General features: G+C 42.3%; 2 protein-coding genes and 1 long non-coding RNA gene across 4 annotated transcripts; all 3 read right to left on the reverse strand.

The window, feature by feature from the left end:
* Nucleotides 1-374: 374 nt before the first annotated feature.
* Nucleotides 375-6,810, reverse strand: LOC116220505. Its single transcript, XR_004163701.2, has 2 exons — nt 6,582-6,810; nt 375-1,437 (listed from the first exon to the last, which is right to left on the reverse strand). It is a non-coding gene; the product is annotated as an uncharacterized LOC116220505 (long non-coding RNA).
* A 179-nt stretch (nt 6,811-6,989) lies between these two features.
* On the reverse strand, nt 6,990-9,209 carry LOC116220504. The gene is made up of 3 exons (XM_031567614.2): nt 8,813-9,209; nt 8,120-8,563; nt 6,990-7,940 (listed from the first exon to the last, which is right to left on the reverse strand). Exons 2-3 carry the CDS (start codon nt 8,201-8,203, stop codon nt 7,275-7,277), a joined length of 750 nt encoding a protein of 249 aa, XP_031423474.1. The 5' UTR covers nt 8,204-8,563; nt 8,813-9,209; the 3' UTR covers nt 6,990-7,274.
* Nucleotides 9,210-9,281: 72 nt separating this feature from the next.
* ptpdc1a (protein tyrosine phosphatase domain containing 1a) lies at nt 9,282-24,191 on the reverse strand. 2 transcript variants are annotated; one of them, XM_012838525.2, is made up of 10 exons: nt 23,987-24,191; nt 17,801-17,884; nt 15,609-15,780; nt 15,093-15,173; nt 14,729-14,847; nt 14,000-14,137; nt 12,403-13,559; nt 11,673-11,858; nt 10,969-11,079; nt 9,282-10,698 (listed from the first exon to the last, which is right to left on the reverse strand). In XM_012838525.2, the coding sequence occupies exons 1-10, from the start codon at nt 24,030-24,032 to the stop codon at nt 10,573-10,575; spliced, it is 2,220 nt and encodes a 739-aa protein (XP_012693979.1). In that variant the 5' UTR covers nt 24,033-24,191; the 3' UTR covers nt 9,282-10,572. The 2 variants fall into 2 exon arrangements, with proteins under 2 accessions (XP_012693979.1, XP_031423468.1); XM_031567608.2 differs by lacking the exons at nt 17,801-17,884; nt 23,987-24,191 and adding an exon at nt 16,143-16,670.
* Between the last annotated feature and the right edge of the window lie 1,819 nt (nt 24,192-26,010).

Raw genomic sequence — 26,010 nt, forward strand, 5'->3', positions numbered from 1 at the left:
GTTAGGTTTGAGATAAGATAAACTTAAGAAGATGTAATATCTCAGTTGGGTTCGATTTTGTTCAACTTTGTCTTCTGCGTAACCTTTAAAATATGTACCCAGCTGGCTAAAATACCCCTGCCATACCATGTTCTTCCTGGATGCTACCAAATGGCCTAGGTTGGCATAACTTAATTCACCAACTCAGGATCACACTTATAGTGTGCGCAAATGCAAAATTGGTTGCACATTATAGTGCAGTGTGCTGCAACTTTTCAAAGGTTTAAGTCATATCAGTTTCTCAATTTCCAGTTAATGAACTATTATGGAGTGTATCAAGTTAGTGAGACTGTTAGCACTTCTATATAACATTAAAGACACATACAAGACAAAACTGAAATCCATTTTCATATTTTATTTGGGTCAAGAGGTACAGATTTTTGGAATGCAATTCACAGAAAATGAAATGATGTTTATCAGTAATAACGCCCATTCAAATTGATTTACATCAAGCCAGAGATTTTCTTTTTTAAAGCAAGGTTAAAAAAAATATCCAATGTTCATTTTCCTCTATCAAAAAAATTATTAAAACCAAACATGGTACAACCAAAAATGTCTTCTCCCATAAGGTTACTGTTAGAACAACAGTACAGTGATACATCATGACATTCCCTGCTACCACCACAAAGCAATCAGGAAGGGCAAATGAGAGTACATTCTTTGCCTGTCAAAATGGCTGCCACAATCATGATCTTACTCCATATATTTCCTCTGGATCAGCCAATCACAAGCCCTGCCACAGGGGCACTCAGCACAATGACCTCATCGAATACCGGGCGCGAGGCCTGAGACTGATCCAGTGCTATAGGGGAATGATCCAAACACTGATTGAAAGACAAAAAAAAAAAAAAAAATGAATTTATTCCTTACCTCTTGATTTCCCCACAACAGATGCTCTGCTGCCCGTCAGGGAAGGCAATAGAGTGTATAGTTATCTTCTGCTCAGGATAAAATCACTACCCCACAACTATACAATCTACTACCTCACACTGCCATGGCGCACGCCTCAGGTATCACATCCCTAGGACGACACCGAGGGAAGAAAACCGAGACGTTGCATTACTGTGTCGTATCTGAATCTGAATAGGTGATGCGATGTGACTCCGATGACCTGCTCATCACTTTGGGAAAGACAGAAGGCTGTATAGTTATCTCCCAGTGTGGGTATGACCCTAAAACTATACAACCTACTACCTCATCCCACTGTGAAAATGTCCAGTCTTCCTCAAACCTGTGAAAAAAATCAAACGAAGAGAACAACAGCCTTCATCTTGGCAGAACCAGGAATATCCCAACGTAGAAAGCAATCCAAATCAACTCTCAGGGCGCTGCCTTTCTTTTGACATCCATATGCTCCCCCACGTATAGGACACAGTTCCTGTCTTTGTCAGTTGAGACCTGTGGACAGAAAAAGATAACCGGTAAGTTTTTTTTCTTTGTGCGTCAACCACCAACACAAAACATTAGCACTCGGTGCACACAAAACATTAGGTAAACACTTCATAACAGCTTTGCAAAGTTCGCTGGTGTGAATGGCCATCCGACACAACTTAAAAAAAAAAAAAAAAAAATCAAACATCCACACAGGCTGGTTCTGTTCTCCCTGAACGGGTTTTGGGATCCACACCCCTGGATCTCTGGCGTAACCCTGAGCATTGCAGCAGAATGAGAGCTGCTGGCCAAGAGACTGGCTCCCTCTCAGCTCTGGGTAGCCATGTTGTCATTGTGAGAGTTCGCCTTGGCAACTCTCTTTCTTTCTCTCTTTCTCTCCTTCCCTCTCTCCCCTTCACGAGTCAGGATGAACTGCTTCCACTTCAGGGGGAAACGGCTCCCATCCGCAGCTTGCTTGCGGGTAGTCAAGAGTGAACCGCAAGCGAGACAGGCGAGAGAACGACCCAGACTGCTCTCACCCGCTGGTGCCACGTTAGCCGCCATCTTGTTTTTTTCACCCCGCCTGCAAGTCGGAAAGCCCGCCACAGGTTTGTTTTGTGTTTGGCTGAAATCCTCTGTGTCTCGCTGCCGTCTGTAGGAGCAAGGGGCACACCTACTCAATGATTAAAATGATCAGTGAGGAGGCATAAATGAAAACCTAATACCCTCGATCTGCTGATCGCTATCAAAGTCGAGATCCATCTTTTCAACAACAACAAAATGCTCCCACAAAAGGCACAAAAATGTACGCTGTAAGATATCAAGACCACCCCCTCACCCCCCACCGACTAACAAAAATATCCCCACGAGTTCAGTTCATTTAAGATTCCCCTGCCTGTTTCCCCTCTGCACGTCTCGGCACAGAAATGATTATTTTTGTTTAGTCACTCACTCACTCACTCACAACACTGCAAAACCAGGCTTTGGCGGCCATCCCGGATGAGTTTATGCGAGCCCCCACACTTCTCATCTGATAAAAAGCTGTGTGACTGGGTAGGTCAGATCTTAGCATTCTACAGCGCAGATGGGAACGGGTAATCTGTCTGAGGTCCGCCCTCCCTGCACACACAAATAAATGGAGGCTGACACTGGCACGGAGACAGGAACCCCCTCGTGGTTGTGAGGTGCTGGCAAAAGGCCTCCACTAAAGCAGCCCAATAAAAAATATTTTTTGCCGGGGCACTTGGCAAAATGCAGCTGGAAAAGGAACAACACACACATAGAAAGACAGACAGAAGCACACACCGAGACACACACCAGTGTCTTTTCTTATGTCCACTCTGAATACCCTTTCAAATTCGGTGGACAAATGGCGTTCACAGCTCATCCTCTGAGGAAGGTGGTGATCCCAGCCATGTCTGTAAAAGGAAGGGTGCCAACACACACCCACTGACTTAGACTGCGACATAGGATACATTTGACAGCGTCAGTGCATAAACATACACCCTTCATATGGAAGCCTTTTTTTTTTTTTTTTTAATCAACCACACATGTAGCAAAAACTTCTCAATCCATAACCATTTTCATTTGTGTTAACCAAGTACCTTCACACCGACGCCACGACATCCAGTGTAATGCGTTTTAAAGCTAGGACTTTGAGAACATCATACTCAAAGGTAGAGCTACCTAGTAATAAGGGAAATTAAATTAACTAACCTCGTGGAGGTGCTGTTCATGTCACTAAAACTCTACTACCACGTGGTACTTTCACCACCTCTCTGAAGAAAAGAGGCAACCCACCCCCCACCCCAGACTCACCTTGCAATACTGAATGCTCACAACTTGATATGCTATGATATATGATAAGCTATGCTATGACGATCCAAGTTCCCTGCGCCCAAAATCGCAGCGATTGTGGAGTGGAGTTAATGACAAGACAAGGTGTCTCAATGTCAGTACTGAACAGAGGCATGTTAATGATGAAAACATGATCCAAATCTGCTATTCCATCCCCTGTGGATAAGGTTACTGAACAACAGCATGCTACAGGCTCAGAGTAACAGCTCAAGTTTAATAATTTCAGAGTATTTTGTCTTTCTGACCAAACCCATCTAAGGAAAAAGGCATACGTATCAAAGTTAGCAAGTCAACTCCATTCAAAGAAAATAGATAGGCTATCCGCAACGTCAAGGGTCAATAGCATCCTGGTTTGGTTCTTATTTTTTCACACTAACGTTGGGTAAAACTTAAGAAACACGTCCCCACCTCTATCTTTCAATCAGTACATGTCAACAAATAGCAAAGCATGCCATGCCGGCAAATGCCATTCTTTCCGGTGTCAATGCCGTGATTTCACCACCATTAATCTACACACGTGAATCAACGCATCTGTCAAGTCAGCAGGCGTTAATTACAGTGCATGCAATGCCCTGTACAGTTATCCAGTGGCTTCTGATTCTTCAAACATCATCTTATTATTATTCTTTGTACCAATGTATGCGATAAATTCAGCTAGAACCGCTTAACAAACCCCAATGTTTTTCAAAACTTTATACTTTTAAAAATATTAAAGAAAAACTAATACGATTTCTCCCATAGACTTACATTGGGCCATTGTGACATCATAATAGAATCAATAAACTGGCTTGCACCTGTTCTTCACTGCTGCCTGTGCCAATACCAAGGCCCCCTTTCTCTCTGTCCCTCTCCATTTATCTGTATATCTAGGAATATTGATAAGAAACACCTTCCATAATTTACTCGTTTTTCTATTGATAAGAAACACCTTCCATAATTTACTCGTTTTTCTCTCCATCTTTCTATCTATCCCTCTCAGTTTACTCTCTCACACACAATATCTCTGCTTTAGTCCATTTTCTCTCCTTCTCTCAATCTTTTCCCTCTTCACGTTCAGTATCCATAGCCACTCTTGTTCAATCTTCTTTCCTTTCTTCTTTCAAGTACTCTGTCCATCAATTCCCACTCTATTTTTCACCTTTTTTTATGTCAGCCTTCTGTGACTTTCATTTCCTTTTTTTCGATGCCATGTCTATATCTTCCACTTTATCCATCGATCATTCAAACATCTCCTTCCTCCCCTCTGTCCATTCTCTTTTCTACCTTCACCCATTCTCTCTCTGTAGAACCTCCATCCACTTGTTTTTTCTATCCCTCTCCAACTTCTCTCTCACACCATCTCTTTACCTCTCTCCTTCTTTCAATCTTTTACCTCTTCCCTTTTGTAATGCAAACAGGCTCAGCAACCTTTTGTTGTTCTGTATGATAACCAGGTTTCTCTGACCCGCTTCCTGAGATGGTTCTCAATGGCCTACCCCTATTCCCATACTATAATTAGTTGCAGTCGCTCACACCTCAGTTTGCTTCCTGACCCCAGGTGTCTGAGCAATACTTGTTACTATAAGATTACCATTTCTGAATATTATGCTGACCAACTCTTGGTCACAGCAGCTGCTTGATCATGAATCAAATGTTCACTAACAGGATATTCTGTAATCTTTTACAGTCCCCTCTTTGATGCTATGAAGTCATACATAACAACACTTTCTTTCTCAGAGTCACACCTTTCAAACAGGTGCCTAGTGGCAGTGATGTCCTGCTTTAAGTAGCACCCTCTGGGGTCCTCAGGGAGTCTTACCCGTCATCACCATTGCATATACTGGTCGTCTCCCAGTCTCAATAGGTAACCTATCATGGAGTCATTCTGTTATTTAATACTATAATAAAACCATGTCCTCATGTTTGGGAGAAGAATTTGAGTACCACCACAGCCAAGGAGACAATCTGAGATAATTGAGGAAAACATAAGGGAATCTGACATCCAAAAAACAAGTGAATATACCATGACTACCCTATCAACCACCTCAATTGCCATACAACATCCTAGCAACCACGTCTACTTTTCCTTCGCATTCACTGGTATTTCCTTCAGGAAATGCATATCTAGTATTTCTTTTTCAAATTCTTGAATTTTGCATTGTATGCACTGGTATTTCCTTCAGGGAATGCATATTCTAGTTAAACACCGCTATTGTGTGCTGCTTTCTAGCAGTGACTAATTTTGGACTTGGCAAATTATTAGACTACATCATTAAAATCAGGTTGCGACTGAGACCAACTGGTGATACGGACTAACGATGACTGATCAAGGTAGATGCTTGAATCACGAACACACTCTAATAGCGCAATAAAATATCTCGCCACGTTTCTTTCAAGATCCTATCTAGATAAAACGCTGGCTTCCCACAATCAGCATTCCTGCACTTATGATTATGGAGGCATCCTAGCGTACAAATTAGATATAACTGACCGCGTGCTAACGTGACTTTTCGGAACTAACCACATTCTAACAAGAGTTACCCGTTACTATCGTTAAATATTAACAGTACATCGAATTACAACCAACTGCAATATTGCCTAGAATGTCTGAGTCATATGCGGTCAAGCACATCGTCGTGTTAGCTAGCTATCGATAGCTGAATTATTGAAAGATAGGGCTAGTTAGCCAGCTCTGGTCAACCTTGGCTAACGTTACCACGACAGCTAGAGATAAAGAAGCGTTAGCTAGCTGTGAAGTTCGGGAACAGGCTGCACTCTTAGTACCTTTACAAAGGTCGCGTTACAGGCCTAAAAGTGTCAGTGACATGTAAGATTACCAACTTACCTGTAGCTAAATTGATTAAATTTCCCTCGCTTAGTGGAGAAAAATGGCGGTTCTCATCATCGCGATAGCCTCGCAACTAGGATTACTACGATGCTAGCTAGCACGGCATTAACAGAATATCCTGTGATGAGAGTTGATGGCTAAGTCCAACATTACCTTCACATTGTTAGCTTTGCTAGATGGCAGTTAGATTACTATAGCTACATTTCAAAATAATACAATTACAGATTTTTGTTAAAATACCCCTGCATTGACACATGACAAATTAAGGAATAGATGTGTTCTCTAGATAATCCTTGGCTGGCAACCGCAAGTTAACGTTACTTGTTTAGATTTCCTAACACGCGTGATCACCTCGATTTTAGCTAAGCTAACGTGAGTTAGCAGACATTAGCTCTATTGTCTTTGCTGTCAGCAACTTACGGCTTGGGCTGACGATGATACCGTCCCTATAAATCACATGTAGCTGTGCAAATTAGCTAACACTTACCCGCACTTGGTCAATATTAGGCTTTCTTCGATTTAAATAACGAATATTTTCATAATTTGCCGTTAGCCTGCTGGCTAGATTGTTGTGAGTGTCGGTATCAGGCTAACTTCTAAATGAAAGAACCCGGATGAGGGTGTGTACTCCCTCAGTCCCTTGTCCTGGTTGAACTGACTCATGGGAGCAGTCTAAAAGTCATGGACGGCCACAGCCTTGCACACAAATTCTTGTCTTGGAAAAAATTCTGAATAGCATGCTATGTGTCAGCCACATGTTTTTGAAAAGAACAACCCCTACACCCGAACCCGTGTGTTTTCTATCGAGAACGTCTTTGAGTTTGGTGTGAGGGAGGTGCAACCGTTCTCCCAATTACAATTTTATTTTTTGGTTGTTGCTTGTTATATCTTTTTTTTTAAACCTACACATAGATACTGTCTTGTATATAGAAATTAATTGTTTTGGTGCATCACAATGTTGTTACGATTAGGTGTCCCATTAAAGAGTAACCCTAGTTTCTTCATATGAACGCCAGATGTCGCTAAATTGGATTTTAAAAACAATTTAATTTCAGTAGGGTGAGGCGCTTGAGAGAGACCAGGTTGATGAAGAACTAATATTTATTGATCTTTAATAAACTTGATGTAAAAGTATGATACATTTGAATGCAGTCGCGTTCTTATTCAGCACTCGGTGTGCTTAGACGTTGCACTTTAACCTTTGTAGCACTTTGTGCTTAGATGTTGTGGCATCCTTTGCGTCACTGGGATCCTCGTCGTCTTCTTCAGAGGAGCTTTCAAGTTCCCAACTCAAGCTGTTATCGGAATCGTTGTTTTGCTCTTGCTCAAGAGACGCGATTTTTGTCAGCATCAAATCTAAACTTCGGTAAGCAGTAAGATCAAAATGTTTTCTGTCGGATTTCCAGACTTTCAGGACCTGAGAGATTTTCCTCACGAGACCTTTTCTTTTCACTTTGCCCATCTTTTTTACATCGAAGCCGGTCAATAGCTCCTCAAGGTACTTGCCGTGCGAGACGTAGTCTTTGTACTCCGGGCCAAGCTCATCAAGCATGACAAGCTTTTCAGCTCTCGCCCTTAGAGACGCCTCCTTCTTGAGAAACTCAAGGGGTGTTTTGGTCTGTTCGACATGTTGGACCATCTCTTCATAGAGCATTTTAGGCTCGTTGAGCACCTCTAGGCCGTCCTGCATGCGTTTGGACTTCATGTCACTTTCAGCTTCAATCCGCATAAGGAGCGCAGACACTTTCATCTGGATCTCCCAGATCAGGCTGTCTCCAACTTTATTTACGAAGTCCTGAGTCTGCTTTTTGCTGAACAGAAGCAGTTGTATGTTATGTCCCAGCTCCTGTAAAAAAATTAAAAAAAAGACATGGTAACCTCTAGTTAGGCTGGGCAGACTCAGGATCAGTTCTCAGTACTTTTATCCTTAACAACACTTAGGCCAAAAATGAAATTTATATTTTGCATGTCACAGATGAAGTGAACCAAATATCCTCATCCTTAGTGGGTCCATACTGCTCATACCTCGATAATGTTGGCATGTCCATCACATTTGGACAGCACAATCTTCATCTGCATAGCAAAGCTCTCCTTTCGCACCTTGTACATATCATCTATCCTAGCAATCTCATGGGCACTGTGGTCTCCAAAAATCTTGCAGGTGCTGCAGATTGGTTGATTGTCTGTCAGACAGTACTGCAGGAAAGAAAAAACTCAGTTTCAGCTCTACACTATGCTCAGAATTTTAGAGACATTTTTTCATAAGAAATAGATTGGACCTGAAATATATACATATATTCAGGTCTGGTTTACCAGATTTTCCTCCTCATCATGTTGAGGGCACAGCTCTTTTCTGGTCAGCTCTTCTTTAGCCATATTCTTAATGTCTTGTTTGATCTTATCCAGCACATTTTCAGCAAATAGGTTCCTTTTAATCCCATTAATTCCTTTGCCGCGTAGGTGTGTCGACTGGAACAGAGGGTTATAACCTTCATTCGACAAAAATGTGGCATTTTATATGTGGTTGCCTTAGCCAGCATGTTAAATGATTGATAACAATTTGTTTAGAGGGATCGTGGACATAGGCTATGTACCACATTCACATTTCTTCTACATCAAAAGTATATACCTTAATACTAGTACCACTACAATGTACAAGTTCGGTGTACCAGGCAACAATTTTGAATCAGCCTTTCAGTAGCTACCAGAGTACCTTACCTTGCGGCACATGGGACAAACAAATTGTCCGTTATTGCGAGGACTATTTTGAGCATCGATAGTTTGCTGGACACATTTCTTACAGTAGTTATGGCAGCAGGGCAGCTCCAAAATAGGTGGAGTGAATATTTCCAGGCAAATAGGACAAGAGAGTTCGCTACAGAGGGTATCCATGTTCATCTCAAAGTGTTCAGGATTAGAATGAAAGAAGCTGTAAACACATTCAAAGAATCTTAGCTGATTGTGACCTCACTGCTTGTTGGTGAGGCAGAGTTCTATTTGACAACTGGTTGCTTAGCAACCCACTCACCTTGAAGTGGGTTTCACTGTGAGCAATCATCTGTAGCCAAACATGCTTCCTTCTAGGGGTGTTGTGAGAACTTACGCTGCAAGCATTTGACATGAACTGTATACAGGCCATATAAAGACAATGCAGTGGCAGGTACAGATAAACAAAACAGCAGGTCACTTTTTTTTAATGTTAAGAGCATTTATTTTTTCGGCAAGGGATGGGAAAAATTGTGCTTCTTCAAGGTTTCCACAGTACAATGTCTCAACCTTAAGATACAAATGTAATCAAGCTTGAACCAAGATAATAAGTTCAGTTGTCTACACTTCCTGATGCACACCATATTGTGCATTCAGTGACAAAAAAATGAGGTCTGAGGTGGACTAGACATTATGTATCTAAAACATTGATAGTGCATATGACAGAAAACAAAATATCCCTTTGTAGAAATAAACTCCAAGGAGCAGCTTAGTTTCTTTGCAAAGTAAGTCATTTTTGAATGAGGCAGAATTAATTTAGTCAGAACCAAACAAAACAAGAGGCAGATTCCTTGGCAAACACATACATTCTCAAACATGCTAGTTTTCCTTTTATTTTTTACGTAACAGTATTTTCTGACTGCTAACTAGGTTGCATTACAATGAAATGAGCATTAACATGCTTATTAACCTGCAAATTAAAAATAAATTGACCATTTAAAATCAAAGCTAACTTTGCATTCAGTTTCCCTTTCTTCCATTACATTTTAATATGCCACTTTAGATATACCTCAGCATACTTTGCACAGTGAAAAGAAAATATTATTTGGTTTGCAGACATCCATCTCCATGATGTTGAAGGGAACAATATTGAAAGTTCCATTTATAAGGATTGAGATGTGTACATATTAAAGCACGTTCCCCAGTGATCAGTGTTAACACGCATTTACTACACTTGTATACATTTCAGGACGGCAGAATCATTCTGATTCTCTCTGAATGTAACAACATTCCCTTTAAGCCATGTTGTTAATGCCCATTTAATGGGGCATTGCTCTATGCTTTTGTGTTAAACATACAAACGTAATAAATAGGTAGGTACTATAAGTACGATATAATAAATATCACACAGATTTATACCAAACATATTAGAACCAAAGGACATGAAAACCACTTAAAGTGAACCTCATGGCACACAAGAATATATGGCAGTTTTTTTCTTCTTTTCAAGAGTAAACATTGAAGAACGGCAAAACAACACAGACACGAAGACACAAACGACAACAGCTTTAAACGGCCTGATGTTAAAATAGGACTTTAAAAAAAAATATTAACACAATAGTAACAATAAAACAGCAGCAACAGTAGAAATTTTTGGACCTGCTTTGACTTTTATGCCACAAAAACATACGGACGTTCTAAAATAATAAAAGAGGTTGAGGATCGTACCCAGCCCCTGATGTGACCCAGTTATGGACGTAAGTGGAGGGTGATCAGGGGTACGCGGTATACTGGCATGTGGACTCCTCTGCTTTGGCCCTCAGCTCATGGAGAACAGGAGTCAGGACTGCCCGCAGGGTGTGGTAGACCGCCTGGCTGTTCGCTGATTCTAGATCCACCTAGTCATACAAACAGACATTAAGATTACATTCCAGAGAGCTACAACTACATGAAATATGAACAGAATTGATTCAAAGATCTACCTGAAGTGGATGCTGACAACGTATATTCTTACGGTCAACATTTCATGTGTACGTTTTTCATTTATGTGCTGTAAATTGGGAATCACTTCCCATGGTTTGTGTGCATGGATAATTACTTAACATACAATATGATATAAAGGTTAGAAATCTTTGTCAGAATATGAAACATAAACCTTAAAAACTCACCTTTGTAAATGTTTTGATTATATGATCGAGAATGTCCTTTTCCACATCCTCTGGTATTTCTAAAAGATGTGCGGTACAATCCAGAATGCACAACAGAGTTTGTTTGTGGCCCTAGAGTAAAAACAAGACCACAGGTTAAGGGTATCTATAAGGGCCAAATGAGGCTACAGTGAGTCAGTCTAATCTAAACCCAATCTCACCCCCACTGCCCACCACTCAAAGAAATATCTGCAAGCTAATCTTAGACTAAAGCACTGTAGTGAAGGGAGAGAGCATTCACCCCACCCGGCCTCCATCCTAGGCCAACACTGTAACACACACACATCCTGACCACTCCAATCCATAAAGCCAGGTTTGTTGGCATGGCAGTCAGAGCGCATACTCAACTGTACTGACAAGCCCTCAATCACTTGACACTACACTGTCCACAATAAAACAATTAACCATTTGCCTTTACCAACAAATCTGACCGTCCAGAAATGGGATGGCTGCCCTGTCCACTTCCTATATTCCATCTTCACAGTATTTACCTGCAACACTGATCTGACAATCCTGACAACTATTACTCTTGAAGCACTACCTCTTGCCTTTGGTCAATCACGTAGCAGTTAACAGGGCGGGATCTGATTCACGAACAGGTACTTCCTGGAGTACAGTCTTATTAGAAAATTTCCCGCTGTTCGTGTAGCAGCCGTGCCATCTACCTTGCCCAGTGAGTCTAGGGCCTGTTGTGGGCTGTAGTTCTTCTCCTCCAGGGCCTCCACATCCTCTCGGCTGATGACTGGCTCTCTGAGTTGCTCCAGCCAGGCCCACATAAGGCTGGAGAGCACCAGGGGGTCCCGCTCCTGGTAGAGTCTCTCCCAGGCCCCCTCTCTGGAGTTCAGCTCCATCTGCAGGCAGAGTGTGGGTCGTCCCATTTAGAATGATTGGCTCGTTTTACTCCTGTGCAAAACTCTCTCTGAAAACTCTTACCAAGGCTGAGAAGACTGACTGTTATTAGTTATAAAAGCATGCTTGCTCCTGTGGTTTAATAGAGCAGGGCGCTGCCAACACCAAGGTCATGGGTTTGATACCCAGACATTGCATATGCTGATAAAAATGTATAGCTGCATGTACTGTTATTGGCTTTGGATAAAAGCATCTGCTAAATGAATAAATGAAAATGTTATGACAATCTAATTGCGTCATGAAGGTATGAAATAAGTTTTCAAATGGTTTGGGATATTAATGCTGTTCCATGTTGATCTGGGTCAGATAAGTCTGATTTCTGCAAGGTCCTTCCAGAGTTGCCTTCAATCTCAACCACGTTTTGCTACTGTTCTTGACCCCTCGTTTTTTTTACAGCCAAATTACACATTTTTGTCAAGACCTAATGGAACCACCTGACCTCAGCATTTGAAGAGCTTCACTTGAAGGAAGAAAAACTAGCCATACCTGCCATTCTAACACCTCGTCTTTGAGCTCCTTTGGGTCTGACCCTGTCGCAAGTGCTTCAGCGACCAAGACTCGTCTGGCCTGTGGGGTGAGCTCATTCTGGAGCGCGATAAAGGGGATGTCTGTCCCCTTCTCCGAACTCGCATCGCAAGCTTCAGTTGTGCAGGGATCGGAGAGGGCTGATGATTTTCCCCTATCACCAGAGTCGCTGGTATTTGTGCTGCTCTCAGCATACCCGACAGACATGCTACGCTGACCCTGTCTGAGGGGTACCCGTCTTGTCTGGAAAGAGACTCCAGGCTTTTTCTCCTCTGTGTCTTTCCTCTGAGGTTTGTCTGAGATTGGCGAGTTGACGGGAGAGCGATTGCTTGGGCTGTCGCTGCCGTAACTGTCACTGTGAGGTTGAGCTGGTGGGTGCCAAGTGGACTCGGAGTCCCCTAGGCTGTTGAGAAAGGCAAAGCATGGGTTGACGAGGTCCGAGACGGGCCTGTGGGTAAGTGCACTTGCAGCGCCCCCTGCTGGGAGCATCTGAGAGGCCAGGATGTGCAGGGCGGTGTCGCTCAAGCTAAGGCTTCTCTTGAGGGTGCGGAGGGGCCTCAGATGGCTGCAGAGTTCCTGCCGCCTCCAAACCACTTCCTGCTCGCTGCACAGCAGTCGGTCGTGAGCCAGCAGCACAGGGACGGGGGTTGTCAGAGAGCCACGTGGCAAAGGCACAGGGATACCCTTCCCCCTCATCTCCTTGCCGAGCTGCTGCAAAGCCTGCTGGGATACCGTCTTCTCCACCTCGGCGGCCAGGTCTGGCAGCTCGGGCGCCGGCCGCAGCTCATCCTCGGTGACCGTGCGGTTCTCAGCCACGTCCAGCAGCAGGCGGCAGACCAGCTGCACAGGCTTTGGCACGTGCTTCATGAGCCGCGCCTCATAGCCGTGCAGCAGATGGCGCTGCCGAGTCAGGTACTGCGAGAGCGTGACGGCGTGGGCCCTCGGCTCGGCGCAGGAGAAGACGCTGCGCAGCGGCACCAGGAACTGGGCGAACTCTCTCACACACAGCAGCTGGCCCCGGGTCTGGATGGAGTTGGGCCGCTTTGCGCGCACAAACAGGATGGCCTGGTCAGCACTCATCCGCGAATTAAAAACGAGGTAGCACGCCAATAAGACACCTGTGAGAGATGATCAACAACAAGATTGACATGGAGGGAGATGCAGTTGTGGTGTTAAATTAAATGCGTAATAATAAGCAAGTCAAAGTAAGTTATGGGTCACATTACTGTACCATTTAAATGACCTTGTTAGCCCCATCATTATGCTCGTCACTATAGCGTATCTGGCAACAGCTTGTAGCTTTGAAAAAAGTCAAGTAATCTTTACACCTGAAACCACTTAAAGACTATTTAACTATTGTAACTATTGTAATTACACTACAATGTACTATTGTAGTGGTGGAACTATTGTAATTACATGCAATTAATTAATTATTCACACAATACGGTAGCAGAGGTGACCATCTCTTTCACTGACCAAAACACTTTCAGCATCACCCAAAGTTGACACTGCATCTGAAGGTCTTATGCATTTGGAGTGAAGCAATAATGATACTTGCCTGTTCTTCCAAGACCAGCATGGCAATGGATGGCCATTTTTCCCTCCTGAATGGCAAATGACATCACCTTAACCATATCCAGGATGGTGGTCAGAGATGCCACACCATAGTCCTTCCATCCAAAGTTATAAAAGTAGACTGAAAGGAGAAAATATGTTTTTGTGTGGCTTGGAAACTACGCCAAGACATACTGAACATTTGGACTCTACTGCTATGACGCTTGAACAAATTGAAATATCATGAAATCTATCAAATGCTGCTGATAGTTTTACAACCAGACATCAGTGTTCACTGTTTTTTTTAGTCAGCAGTAAAAGCCTAGAGCCTATATATAACATTAATGACATTTCAAGGAAAGTTCCTAAAAACCCACACCATTATACTGACAGATCATAGCTCACTAATACAGAGGAAAGTGATGACTTATTCATTTTCCCAGGTGGTGCTAACAACACAAAAGGCAGGGTACTCTGGAGAGCTCATTAAGAGCTGAAAGTCAAAGCTCTTAACCTTGAGTTGCATGTTCTAAGATCCACTTAAAACACACACACACACACACAAAGAACAGACTATGCAGCAGCCTTGAATTGACTACTGGATGTGGCATCATTATCTGTGTATCACAAATCCACCTCCTACCACTGACTCTGCTGATAATTAGCGTGCTTCCCTGGCAAATCGGTATTGTTCAATTCACACCTTGGTTAATAATAGGAGAAAAAGACTCACTTCCTGCTTCCATGAAGATCTCAGGGCGATAGGTGAAGCCGCTCTCCACCTCTAGAGGGTTGCCACAGCTGGCATGCTCCCCTGGGCGCTGGAGGTTTATCACTGTCTTTAGACTACACCTAAATTAGAGGAAAGCGCTTCAGTCAGCCACCAATTGATTCCAATGCGACTGACGGCTTAGGGAGCCAGAATGGTGGCTTTAGAGCCATAATGGTGGTGCTGAATCAAAGTGTACACATTTCTTGTAGGGACAGTATTCATATAAACATGGAAGGACATGGAGGTTTCAGTGTATTACGGCGTCGTTGATTCAGTTTCTAGTCATTACCATGTTGGTTTATTGGCACAAGAAGAGTTAACTTACCTTTGGAACTGTTCAATGATGTGATATTTTTCAATGATTTCTGTTGAAGGCCTTGACATAGCTAGTAAGTTGTCTGTGATCCTGGAAAGAGAGATGGTAAAAGATTTAATTGAGTTAATTGTCCAGTTCTAATTATATATATACTTTTACTGATTTATATAGAATTATGTTGAATTTCTTAGACCAAAAAATACAAAGGAAAACTAGAACACAACAAAGTTATGTCACACTGGTAAACGATTCAAAACAAAACCAAAAAGTAATTGGCAAAAGACCAGTGCGTTAGGCTTTAGCTCATATGCTATATCGATTTTGTGCTCTGGTATATTGATCGACAGCACAGGGCACAAAAACATTGCCTGTACAAGGACACAGCTCAATTAAACAGTCAGCCTCCCTCGCCTTCTCATAGGACGAAATGGCTTTTGAAATTGATAGACATGAAGGGTTTCTAGTGCGCTTATGTAATTTTGTGCGTTGTTAGGCTGTTATGTCGTTATGGTGGCGAGATCTCACCAAGAGGAGTAGAGGCCCTTGATGGCTTGCTCCTCGTCGCTCCAGCGAGAGGGGTTCTCGTACTTGCAGGCGCGGCCTCCGCAGGTCATGGAGCACTGCATGTGACCAGGGATGACGTGCCGCAGGGTCTCCCCAACTTTGGTGTACTTCGCCGTCGGGACCCGGGCACTGACTGGCAGGGATAAAACAGAGTATTATACACACTATAATAGCACCACTCAGAAATACAGTGTATGTGGCAATTAAGACAATAGCACAATAAAAAACTGCAGAGAAGTAACATGAAACTAGACATGCCCCATTAGAGAAACCCTGACATAGTATAGAGTTCATTGGACAGATCTAGATGGAGAATCATTTCAACTCAGCTTTCATTCACCTCATACATGAACACACAAGGCAACACAAATCATCTGTCAACCGCCTTCATTACATCATCATGTCCTCGTGTAAATGTACATGAGGCAAATGGATCCTGCCTCTGGAATTAAGATTCAACAAGAAATAAATAAAATAACTTAAAAGCTAAATTACGTCGGCGTCCCTGCGCGCTGCGGTTGGCCTCGGTCAAACTGACGGCCAGCATGACCCTGTGAGAGGAAGTGGAGAGGCTCTCCAGCGCGGAGCTCCGGCGCCGCTGCAGCACCTTCAGCAGCACGTCCGAGGCCGAGTGGCGCCGGTTCCCCCCCAGCCCAGAGAGGATCTCCCCCGAATGGGACGCGCGAGCCGGGCACTGCTGCATCGCACTCCACAACACGCTGCGCTGCGCTCACTCAGTCCAGCTACGGCTCAATTTCTCTGGGTCTTTTGTTTCGGTTTATTTCTATCCTTTATCTCCTTTAGTGCTTGTTTCTCTCAGTTTTGCAGTCTATCTCTGTTGCTCTTGTACTCTGTTGCTGTCCATCACTTTCTTAGCCCTCTATTGCTTTAAACTCTTACTCTTTTCGGTCACTCTGTCACTCTCTTTTTCCCTCTTCCTAACTCACTCTGTCTGCCTTTCTGACTTCCTCTCTGTCTTTCCACACACTGTGTTTCTGCTGTACCCAGCCACTCATGGCTTCAGCCCTCTCTCTCTCTCTCTCTCTCTCTCTCTCTCTCTCTCTCTCTCTCTCTCTCTCTCTCTCTCTCTCTCTCTCTCTCTCTCTCTTTCTCTCTCCCTCTCCCTCTCCCTCCCTCCCAGTCTCTCCGTACGGCACCACTGTTGGTACCTCATCAGAGCAGAGGTTCTGGCCCCGCTCTCACAGCTCCACCGTGGTGAATCATCACATGCCCGGCACAATTGCCCGGTGGCATAAAAGAGGCAATGGGGGGGGGGGGGGGGGGGGCATGCGATCCATTGCTCTGGCCTCTACACTTCACAAGCGTCTCCATGGCAACAAACTCCTAAGTCAGTGGGCGGCTGAGGCAGGGGGAGAGAGAGAGAGAGAGGCCTCTGTGTGTGTGTGTTGTGTCCATGCCTGCCCAAAGCCACACCGATGAGGATGAAGTTGAAAAAATGACACGCTCCCCACAACACTGGGGATTGCATAAGGCACTCAGCATTCAAAGGATATGACACATGAAATTACATCCTTTCATCCTAATACATTCAAATGTTCTTTTTGCATTCTGGCTTTAAGTGTTTTATGTAACTCAGATGAGCACTTTAATGGACATAAGATGAATGTGAAACTACCATTAAATTGCTTCAACAACAAAATGGCTCTCTGATTTTGGTGAATCATGTCAAAGTAAGTGGTATCTTTTCATTCAGTGCTGCCCATCCAACCCACACACATCAAACCCACACACCTGAAATCACTGTGATATTTCCACATTTCACTCAATACATATATCAAAGGGTATAACAGGATATACAACAGCATATACTTTGGCTTTTGTGGGATTGCAGATGTGATCGACTACAAATAAATACTAAGTACAGCCAACCTAAAGAAAAAATATCAAAATATCAGCAAAAAAGGCCAATAACTACCTTATCCAACCGCACACGGCATCCAAAAGCAAATCAACTGACTACTAAACATGAATTTGCCAGGCAGATTTCCTTCTCCTGACAACATAAACCTGCTTGCTCACCCATCAAAGTCACGCTCCCATCTAACCCCTCTTTGTGTGTCTGTTCCAAAGGTTGCTCCCCCTACCCTCCCTCCTCTTCCTCCTGTGAGAGACGAAGATGCAGCAGTACCCACCTGGCTCCATCTCGGCGCTGGGCTCTCCAGGACTGGGGTAAGGAAGGTCACTCAGCAGGCTCACACCTGCCTCCATGGCTGACGCTGCAAGGTGCAAACAAACATGGTGACAAAAGACCACACACACAAAAGGAGCATGACACACACAAAAAAAAAAGATTACAAAAAAAACAGGAGGACGCCTGGATGGAAACGCGGGAGAGCTTGGAACACTGTTGCGAGCTAAAGCAAACAATCTAAGTCTGCACAACAAAGACACAGGCAAGATGGAAGGCCCTTGCTGCTCAGGAAAAAAGCTACACCAGATGCTGTAGTGTGTGTGTGTAGAGAGAGAGAGAGACTAAATGGAGTGAGTGAAATGGAGAGAGCATACATCTGTTTGTATGTGAGAGTGTGTGAGTGAGTGAAGGTTAAAAAGGGAGAGAGAGAGTCAGCTGATGTTACAATAGGTCTCAGGTGTTGCCGGTGGCCAATGGACCTTGGGGGGGGGGGGGGGGGGGGGGTGGTGGCTCTGAGCCCCTCCCCTCAGCATGCCTCAGGGAGATGAGCTCTGTGTGGGCTGATTTTCTCTCAGCACTGTCTCATGGTTACTGATTTAGAGGATGCAACCCCAGCGCTCTTCACTTACCCATACATATATTTTCATGGAACGTGAAGGTGCTTTTATTTCATCTCCATGTGTGTGTATTTGTGTAGCATAAGAACTCATGCATTTGGCATAGATAGTACCCCACCTCTACCACTAACCCACAAGACCCCTAGACCTTGTTTCTAAAGCTTAGTGTGCTGGTTTAGACCCCTTGGATCTTACAGTCCAACACAACCTGCCACCTACAGATCCTCTTAATCCTAAAGGCTTAACCGATTAAGTGCTCATAGTACTCCACTCCTTAGAGAAGATGCTCCGCACCATCACTTATGGATGACACCACTGGATCCTTCTCCTTTAGTTGTCCTGATACAACAGACCCTTTGTGACCAAGGTGTTGAATTTGTGCATGACTTCATCCCCAGAGGGTGCCGAGCTGTATTCTCAGAGTCTCCTGAACCCTGGAGACCTGAGAATATATCAGAGGCCAACTGTTAGCCTCTCACGTTACTGCAACCCGCACCTAATGGCCAAATTACACAGGTGAAATACGGCACCAGAGCCACGGCATCAAGTTGTGCCAGGTTAGACAACCGGTACATCAATTGACTTCGATGTCATAAGTCATGGCGGGAAGTTACAATATCGGGAAGTTACACTCAGTGAGTGTACAGCAGACACTGCGTGGATTTTGCCACAGAGTCACCTCATAATTATAGCAACTTATTCAGGCCAAGAGTTTTGAGACTGTGCCATTATTTAACTTATAGAGCCGACAAGGGAGCACATGAGCATTCAGAAAATGATATGTAACCTTTAAATAATTAAAATGAAACTTGGTAATGCCTAATTACTGTGCTCTTGTTGCATCCCCGTGCATTGTAATTAAACCATTAAGAACAGTGTAATGCTCCAACATCATTCAAAGTGTAACACCACAATGATACCTTGTACCATGGTAATATGAGGACACAATAAGCTCCATTCCTCCACGAACACAACTTCCTCCTTTGCTGGAGTACCCAATGATGCTTATTGGTAGGGGGTACAATTAAGTGCTTTCAGGGTTCATAAACATGTTTGCCAATACATTTTCATGACTTTTCCATGACTTTGAGGCACATTTTCATGACCATACATTCTCTGAAACGTCTGTGTCAAAGCCATGTCAACATTTACTACAATATATTTAACTAAAATCAATGACAAGCTATGTGGCTTGATACAAAATAAACATATATATATATATAAGTAATGCTGTCACACTAGTAAGATGTCTGATGAATGTCATGTAAAGAATGTAAAAATGTTTCAAACCTATAAACCTGCAAAGTACAAGCTGCAACTCAGGTCGGAGTCTGACGTTACCTCAACTAGAGAACAACCTAACGTCAAGTGATGTGACCGATCTGCCCTAAAAGTAATGTTTAACCAATACAGATTTGTATTTGTTGATTTTAACTTAACCCCATATATTCTAATACACAGGTATTTGTGAAGCAAATTTCGATTACTTTACAAAAACCTTTCTTGCCTTATTTTTTTCCCCAAAATTTCTCCAGGCCTGGAAATTGCTATTTTCAGATTCCATTACTTTTCCAGGTTTTTCCATGACCGTATAAACCCTGGCTTTAGTCTGTGATACCATTCTTGTAATTTATTCAATAGTTATGTCATTACTCAAATGTAAAACAAAACCTATCCTCAATGCTCCTTGCTGACCTTAAGAGACAGTATGCAACAATTTCCCACTTTTTAAGGAATGTTTTTTATAGGTTACTAGTACTGATATAATCTTCAATTTAAATTCCATGTTATATAGGCTGTTCATGTAAAGGACAGATAAACACACCTGTCGTTCCAACTAGGGTCCTGGGCTAAATGCTATGCAGACTATGCGCTTTTCGGTCTTCCCTGCGAAAAGGTAAAAAAAAGCTTTCACAGCATAACATCCCCAACTACATCACCAAGACACGAGTTAGCATGCTAGCAAGCCTTTTATCAGTGCCAACTATGCAGTTATTGGTGTTTGTAAGGATTTGGCATTTTCGGTAGTTAGATTGCTAGTTTTGACCAAAACTCAAAACATAACATTGCTGGGAAATGGTATGGCCTATGTCCAGTCAACTCCATTCTATGATCTGTACTTCTGTAACTTATCCTAATCCTTGTATATGTACTACAATCAATGTGCTGTTACTTATCGTTACTCAACAAATAGGCTAAAACTTTTACTATTCTATGCTCAATGGTGTCATATGGAACAAGGGCACCGTAGTATAAAATGTGACCTAGACTTTACCATAACCTGTATCAGACAAAAAACACAAGCAGGGTCTTGAATGCTTGAATGCTTCTGGATAGGGGTCAGCGGTTAGCTTGTGTTAGTTATACCAACATTCATCCGATAGTCTTGGTCCTGTTTAATTGATGCTGTAAAGTTAGACCCCAGAGGATGCAGAGCTGGGTGCTTTCAGAATGATTTACAGGCGCTCTCTCTCTCTCTCTCTCTCTCTTTCTCTCAGCACAAGAGTGCCTGAGTGAGATCTAGCTCACTCTATCCAACCCAGCCACCTGAAACCATTCAATCACTTTGTACCTTACAGACCACCTCGATGACACAGATTTCTCAAAGGATTTGTTTTTATCACTGAATTAGAATTAGAGCACGCACAATAGGTGAAAAAGAGGAGAGGCACGAGAGACACAGTTCAACCAGATAATAATAATATCAATAATAATAATAATAATAATGTCGAAGTATATTTTAAAAGAGAGATTAAGAACTTTCATGACTGAGCTACAAACAGTCTGCGTGTATTCTATTCGTTTTCATATAGTTAAATAGTTATATAGTATAGTTATATAGTTTTATATAGTCTCCTTTGACATCTTAGATGCTGAAAAGTGTGTCAGAGATGGTGCTGTACATGAACGTGCTAATGGGGGATCTCTGTTTTTGTTTGGAAGGCACGGGAGGCGTGTTGTTACAAGCATTGTGAAGGAAACGTATGTTGTGAAGAATATTGTGTGTCTGCATGCGAGAGAGGTGAGAAACAGGAGGTGTGAACTGTGAGAAAAGCATGATGGAAGGGGAGGGTAAAAAAAGGAAAAGGCACAGCAGATGGAAGGACTGAGAAAAAGAGGGAGAGAGAGAGTTGCTCTATGCCGTATGTCTGAGTCAGTATGTGGGAGGTGAGTGTCTTTACCCACCGGGCTTGTGAATAAATAATTAGGCTTCGCCGCAACACTTCGAAACAGTTTAGTCCCATCTCTTTTCCAATTCAACCGTGCAAACAGCAGGCATTTAAGTGACTCGTCATAAGTGGTCATGTTGATAATAGGACCGATTGAGGGCTTGTGGGATATTATTGCTATTTTTCATTAAAATACCTCTCCTCAAACATAAATTTACCATAGATATTAGGCTTTTGCCATGTTTACAGATACACCTGCCTAAACTATTATGTGGAAAAAAGTGCAAACAGTGCAAAACAATGACAAAGTCATAAAGCTACTCACAACAGTCCTGGCCTAATGTACTACTATCACTTACCAAATGGCCGCTACCTTTCTCTCCTGAATGTTTCATCACCTCACTGGTTTAATTAGCTTTCCAGTCATTAGCGCAACTGTGAGCCAGAGAGCAGCCAAAACAAAGGTGGGTGCATGGACCCTGTTTCCATTCAGTTAACAAATTAGCCCTGGCTCGCTGGAAAATAGATGGCAGCAATGCATGTTCAGACTTGAAGGATGATGTCAACCAGGGTGACAGTAATTGGGAAGCAGAGGTTAGGCACAGTGCATATAAAGGGGATTCCTTCCCTTGTGTGTTAGCTGTCCAAATGAAAGCTCAGTCTTTTCGAGAAAAGCTCCTTCATAGGATCACAGTTGATTTTTCATTGAGCTGTTTTATCTTATTTACAGTATGGGGTGAGTTTACTAAGCATAAGCTGCAGTACAAATGCCCCATATTAGCTCTTGACCCGCGATGATAATAACTAATAATTATAATAATAAAAAATAACACCAACAAAGAAGCGCTTTGGGACCCAAATTTACATGTTGAAAAGACCTTGGTTGAACCTACTAGGTGAGGCTGATGTCACATGCCTGTAACAACAGCCCCCCTTTGTTGTGCTTTGAAAAGCATAATGAACTGCAACTAATCCCCTTCATACATTATTAAATTTAAATCAGCTCAAAGCAACAACAAATGGAAAAAAAAACATCAACGTGTAGCTCTAAAATCTAAGGCAGTAACAGTATTGAGTGAGACAAACATTACTTGGAGACTCTCAGACCTCCTTGATATACTCTACATAGCAAGGGCCATGGTCTAAAAGTCTCATTCAAAAGCCTTGCTATGAAACAGTGAAAGCCTAACAGCACAATGTCCTAGAGTCAAATAATAGACATTCCCACCCTATCTGAGGTGATATGAGATGAGGTAAAGCTTAAGTTATGGTATACTTGCCATCTTCAAGCAGCCCCAGTCCGTGCAAGTAATTAGATGACAGGACACTTATAATACAACTCCTGTCACCTTAAATTACTATATAGGCCTAATTTATGAACAATTAATTAATGTAGACAAACCTGTGGTATAGGCTACAAACACTATTTGCGCTTAACGTGGAATTGTAGAAAGGATCACAGTAGGCCTACTAAGCAGGTCCAAAAGCTTTGAAGAGTTGGGATATTGCTTTTGATCTTGTCATTCTGATTTTCGTAGCCACGTCACTCTAATCAAAAATATTTAAATGTGGCGTAAATAAGGCAGCGTGTTATCCTGGGCCTGGTCCCGTTGATGTTATATGACATTGAGGTAATCATGTGCGGGAAAAAGTGAGAAAACGTCTCAGTACTGTATACATTACATCCTTGGCCTGACAACTTAATTAGCGACATCAGTGAAAGAAATCATCTTTGATCAGATGATGCTGTGTTTTGTCCAAGCTGACTGTTAGTGGGAGTAGCTATAGCACGGATAGCTAAATACAATGTTAACGCCTGAGAATTCCTCACTGAGAAATTGTCGTTTGGAAGAGCGAGTGGTAAAGCCGTTAAAATTCTGCCAGCTTCTCATCAATGCAAACTGATTGGTGAACTTGCACGGATGTGCCATGGATAGCCAAAGCCAACAGGCGTAGATATGCGTTATCCTATGATATGTGATAACCTCAACATATGTATGCCAGAGAGCAAATAACTGACATTTGTAGCACTGATAATGCAGCTATTACTATAACAACCGTTGCGTAGGACACATCTGGATAGCCAGCTGCCATCCGTTAGCCAACCTTGAATTATCTTATATCAGTGAATGTTCCTTTTTAGCTAACGGTAATAACTCCCATTCATCCCATGCTTATCAATATAGCATTACGTTAACACGACTGACGTTGGCGTACCATTTAACTGTATTCCGTATGAAGTCCGACATTCTAAACAGTCTTCTATTTCAACAGGTGGATGCATAACGGTGCCTTGTTAACCAGCTAATTACAGGATACCGTTAGCTAGGATAGCTCTAATAGCATTTCAGCTAACAGCAAGCAGTTCAAACACTCGCTGTGCAGTGCACAGTTACATACCTGGGTCTTCGCTCCTGGTTATATTGCCGTTGTCAGATGGTATCATAGCCTAGATATAATATGTCTGGGTTCAGCCATAGTGCACGCCGCGGTGCCTTGTTTTTCCATTAAAATAAAACTTCACAAGTATTTGGTCCTTTCCTGTATTCATTTAGATGACTGGATACGTAGCATGTTGTGGAACGTAAAGTCTTCATCTCATTGGCCGGGAAGAGAGCATGTGATCACACTGATCTTATTGTCCGGAGTACAACTTTGCAGATCTCAGTTGGAAGTGGTGGCTAATTTACAACAACAAAGCGGCTACCCGCAAAGTTATAATGTCATGAGTACAAATAGGTCACTGTGTAAAACAAAGTTAATTATCCTATGACACAACGTCAGGAAATAGTAGATTAAAAAACGTTATTTCAATCTTGTAAAACATGGTCATTTAGGCTTTTCTTTTTTTCCCCCTCCGTTATCCCTTTTCTTCCCAAAAGAATGAAACGCTAGGCGTACATAAGTGACTTGATAAGCCATCTTCATGCTATTAAAAGTATATCTTATTTTTATTAAGAGAGATTACAACCACGACAAATGTAGCCAACATTAAATGATGAGCTACTGCCTTACCACCTTTTGAACTTACTTAGTTTACTTAAGCATTTTACCCTCTTGCGAATAGTGCCACCTAGCGATAAAACTTTATTCCAGCTCCACGTTTCAAAACAAAACCCACCACTGAAACAATATAGGCCTACCCGTCCTATAAAACTTACTCTGAAAATACGGAAATATTATGTTCATAGCAATAAGCCAAATAGGCCTACTGAAATGAAAACGTTTCATTTACGCTATAAATATTAGCCTAGACGACTGGTTGGTGGTGGAATTGAATTTACGGGCCCGCTTTAAATATTGCTAATTTCTGGCAAACAAGCCTTATCTGTTCATAGGCCTGTTCACTTCCACAGTCTTCATGTTGCTTTTCAATCTCTGGGTTTTAGTTAAGGTTTCCTTTATTCTGTAAGATTAAACGATTTACATGTTCAGCTACTGAGGACTAAAGTCGACTAATATTTCACATTCCGTTAAAAACTTAGTTCTAAACTCTGGAGCTTTTTTCTGCAATCACCATAAAGAACGATGATAGTCCTCGGTTCACGCACACTGGTGTACAACTCCAAGTGGGATATCCCAACCGTTTGTTTATAGATACTTTAAACGGCATCGCCTATTCTTAATCATAATCTATTGAGATAGCCTATACGATGCGCTGTGGACTTTCGGAACCATCACAGTTAGTAAATGTCATGTCCTCGGTTAATGCTACCATTTAAGATTCTTGCTATAACCGTAGACACTGGAAGGTGCAAGGATTGATCTTAAATTACCCTAAAAATAACATCTTGCTTGAGAGTTCACGAGACTAACATAACCATACAACTGAGAGGAGAATTGAGTTTACCACGAAATAATGTTTGTTTCTGTTAAAGAAATAGGCCCGTGGAAATAATTGCAAATAATTCATCTTCATGATTTCATAGGTTGCTATTCTGTTCCATTGTGTGACAGAAGGTTATCTATCTTCAGTATCCGAACCAAGATAGAAAACTCACTAATTAAAGTGTTGCAATTAATGACGTCTATGGTGCTGTAGCCTCAGAAACAACACTCCAAGCGGTAATTTGAGCTTTAAAGCAATTGGGCGATTGTGTTTTTAAAACACAAGACAGCTAAATATGAAAAATTTGTAGGCTACACAATAATAATAATGATTACTATTATAATAATAATTTGTTTGTGTTGCTTTAGTTGCCTACATTATTAATAGGCTATTTTCGTTTATGTGTTTAAGACATTATTCTTGGAATAATGTCATTGCGCGCAACAATAAATCCTTTCAGTTAAAAAAAGTTTTTTGTTAAAGACTGATGTGTAATTAATTGTGGCATTTGCCACACTTTTATATTACCGCCTGTTAACTTACTAGGCGACTGTCACTATTAATTTAGACAATTAACTGATGTCTCCAAAAGTAA

The sequence above is a fragment of the Clupea harengus genome, chromosome 5, assembly GCF_900700415.2.
Source record: "Clupea harengus chromosome 5, Ch_v2.0.2, whole genome shotgun sequence".
Lineage (NCBI taxonomy): Eukaryota > Metazoa > Chordata > Actinopteri > Clupeiformes > Clupeidae > Clupea > Clupea harengus.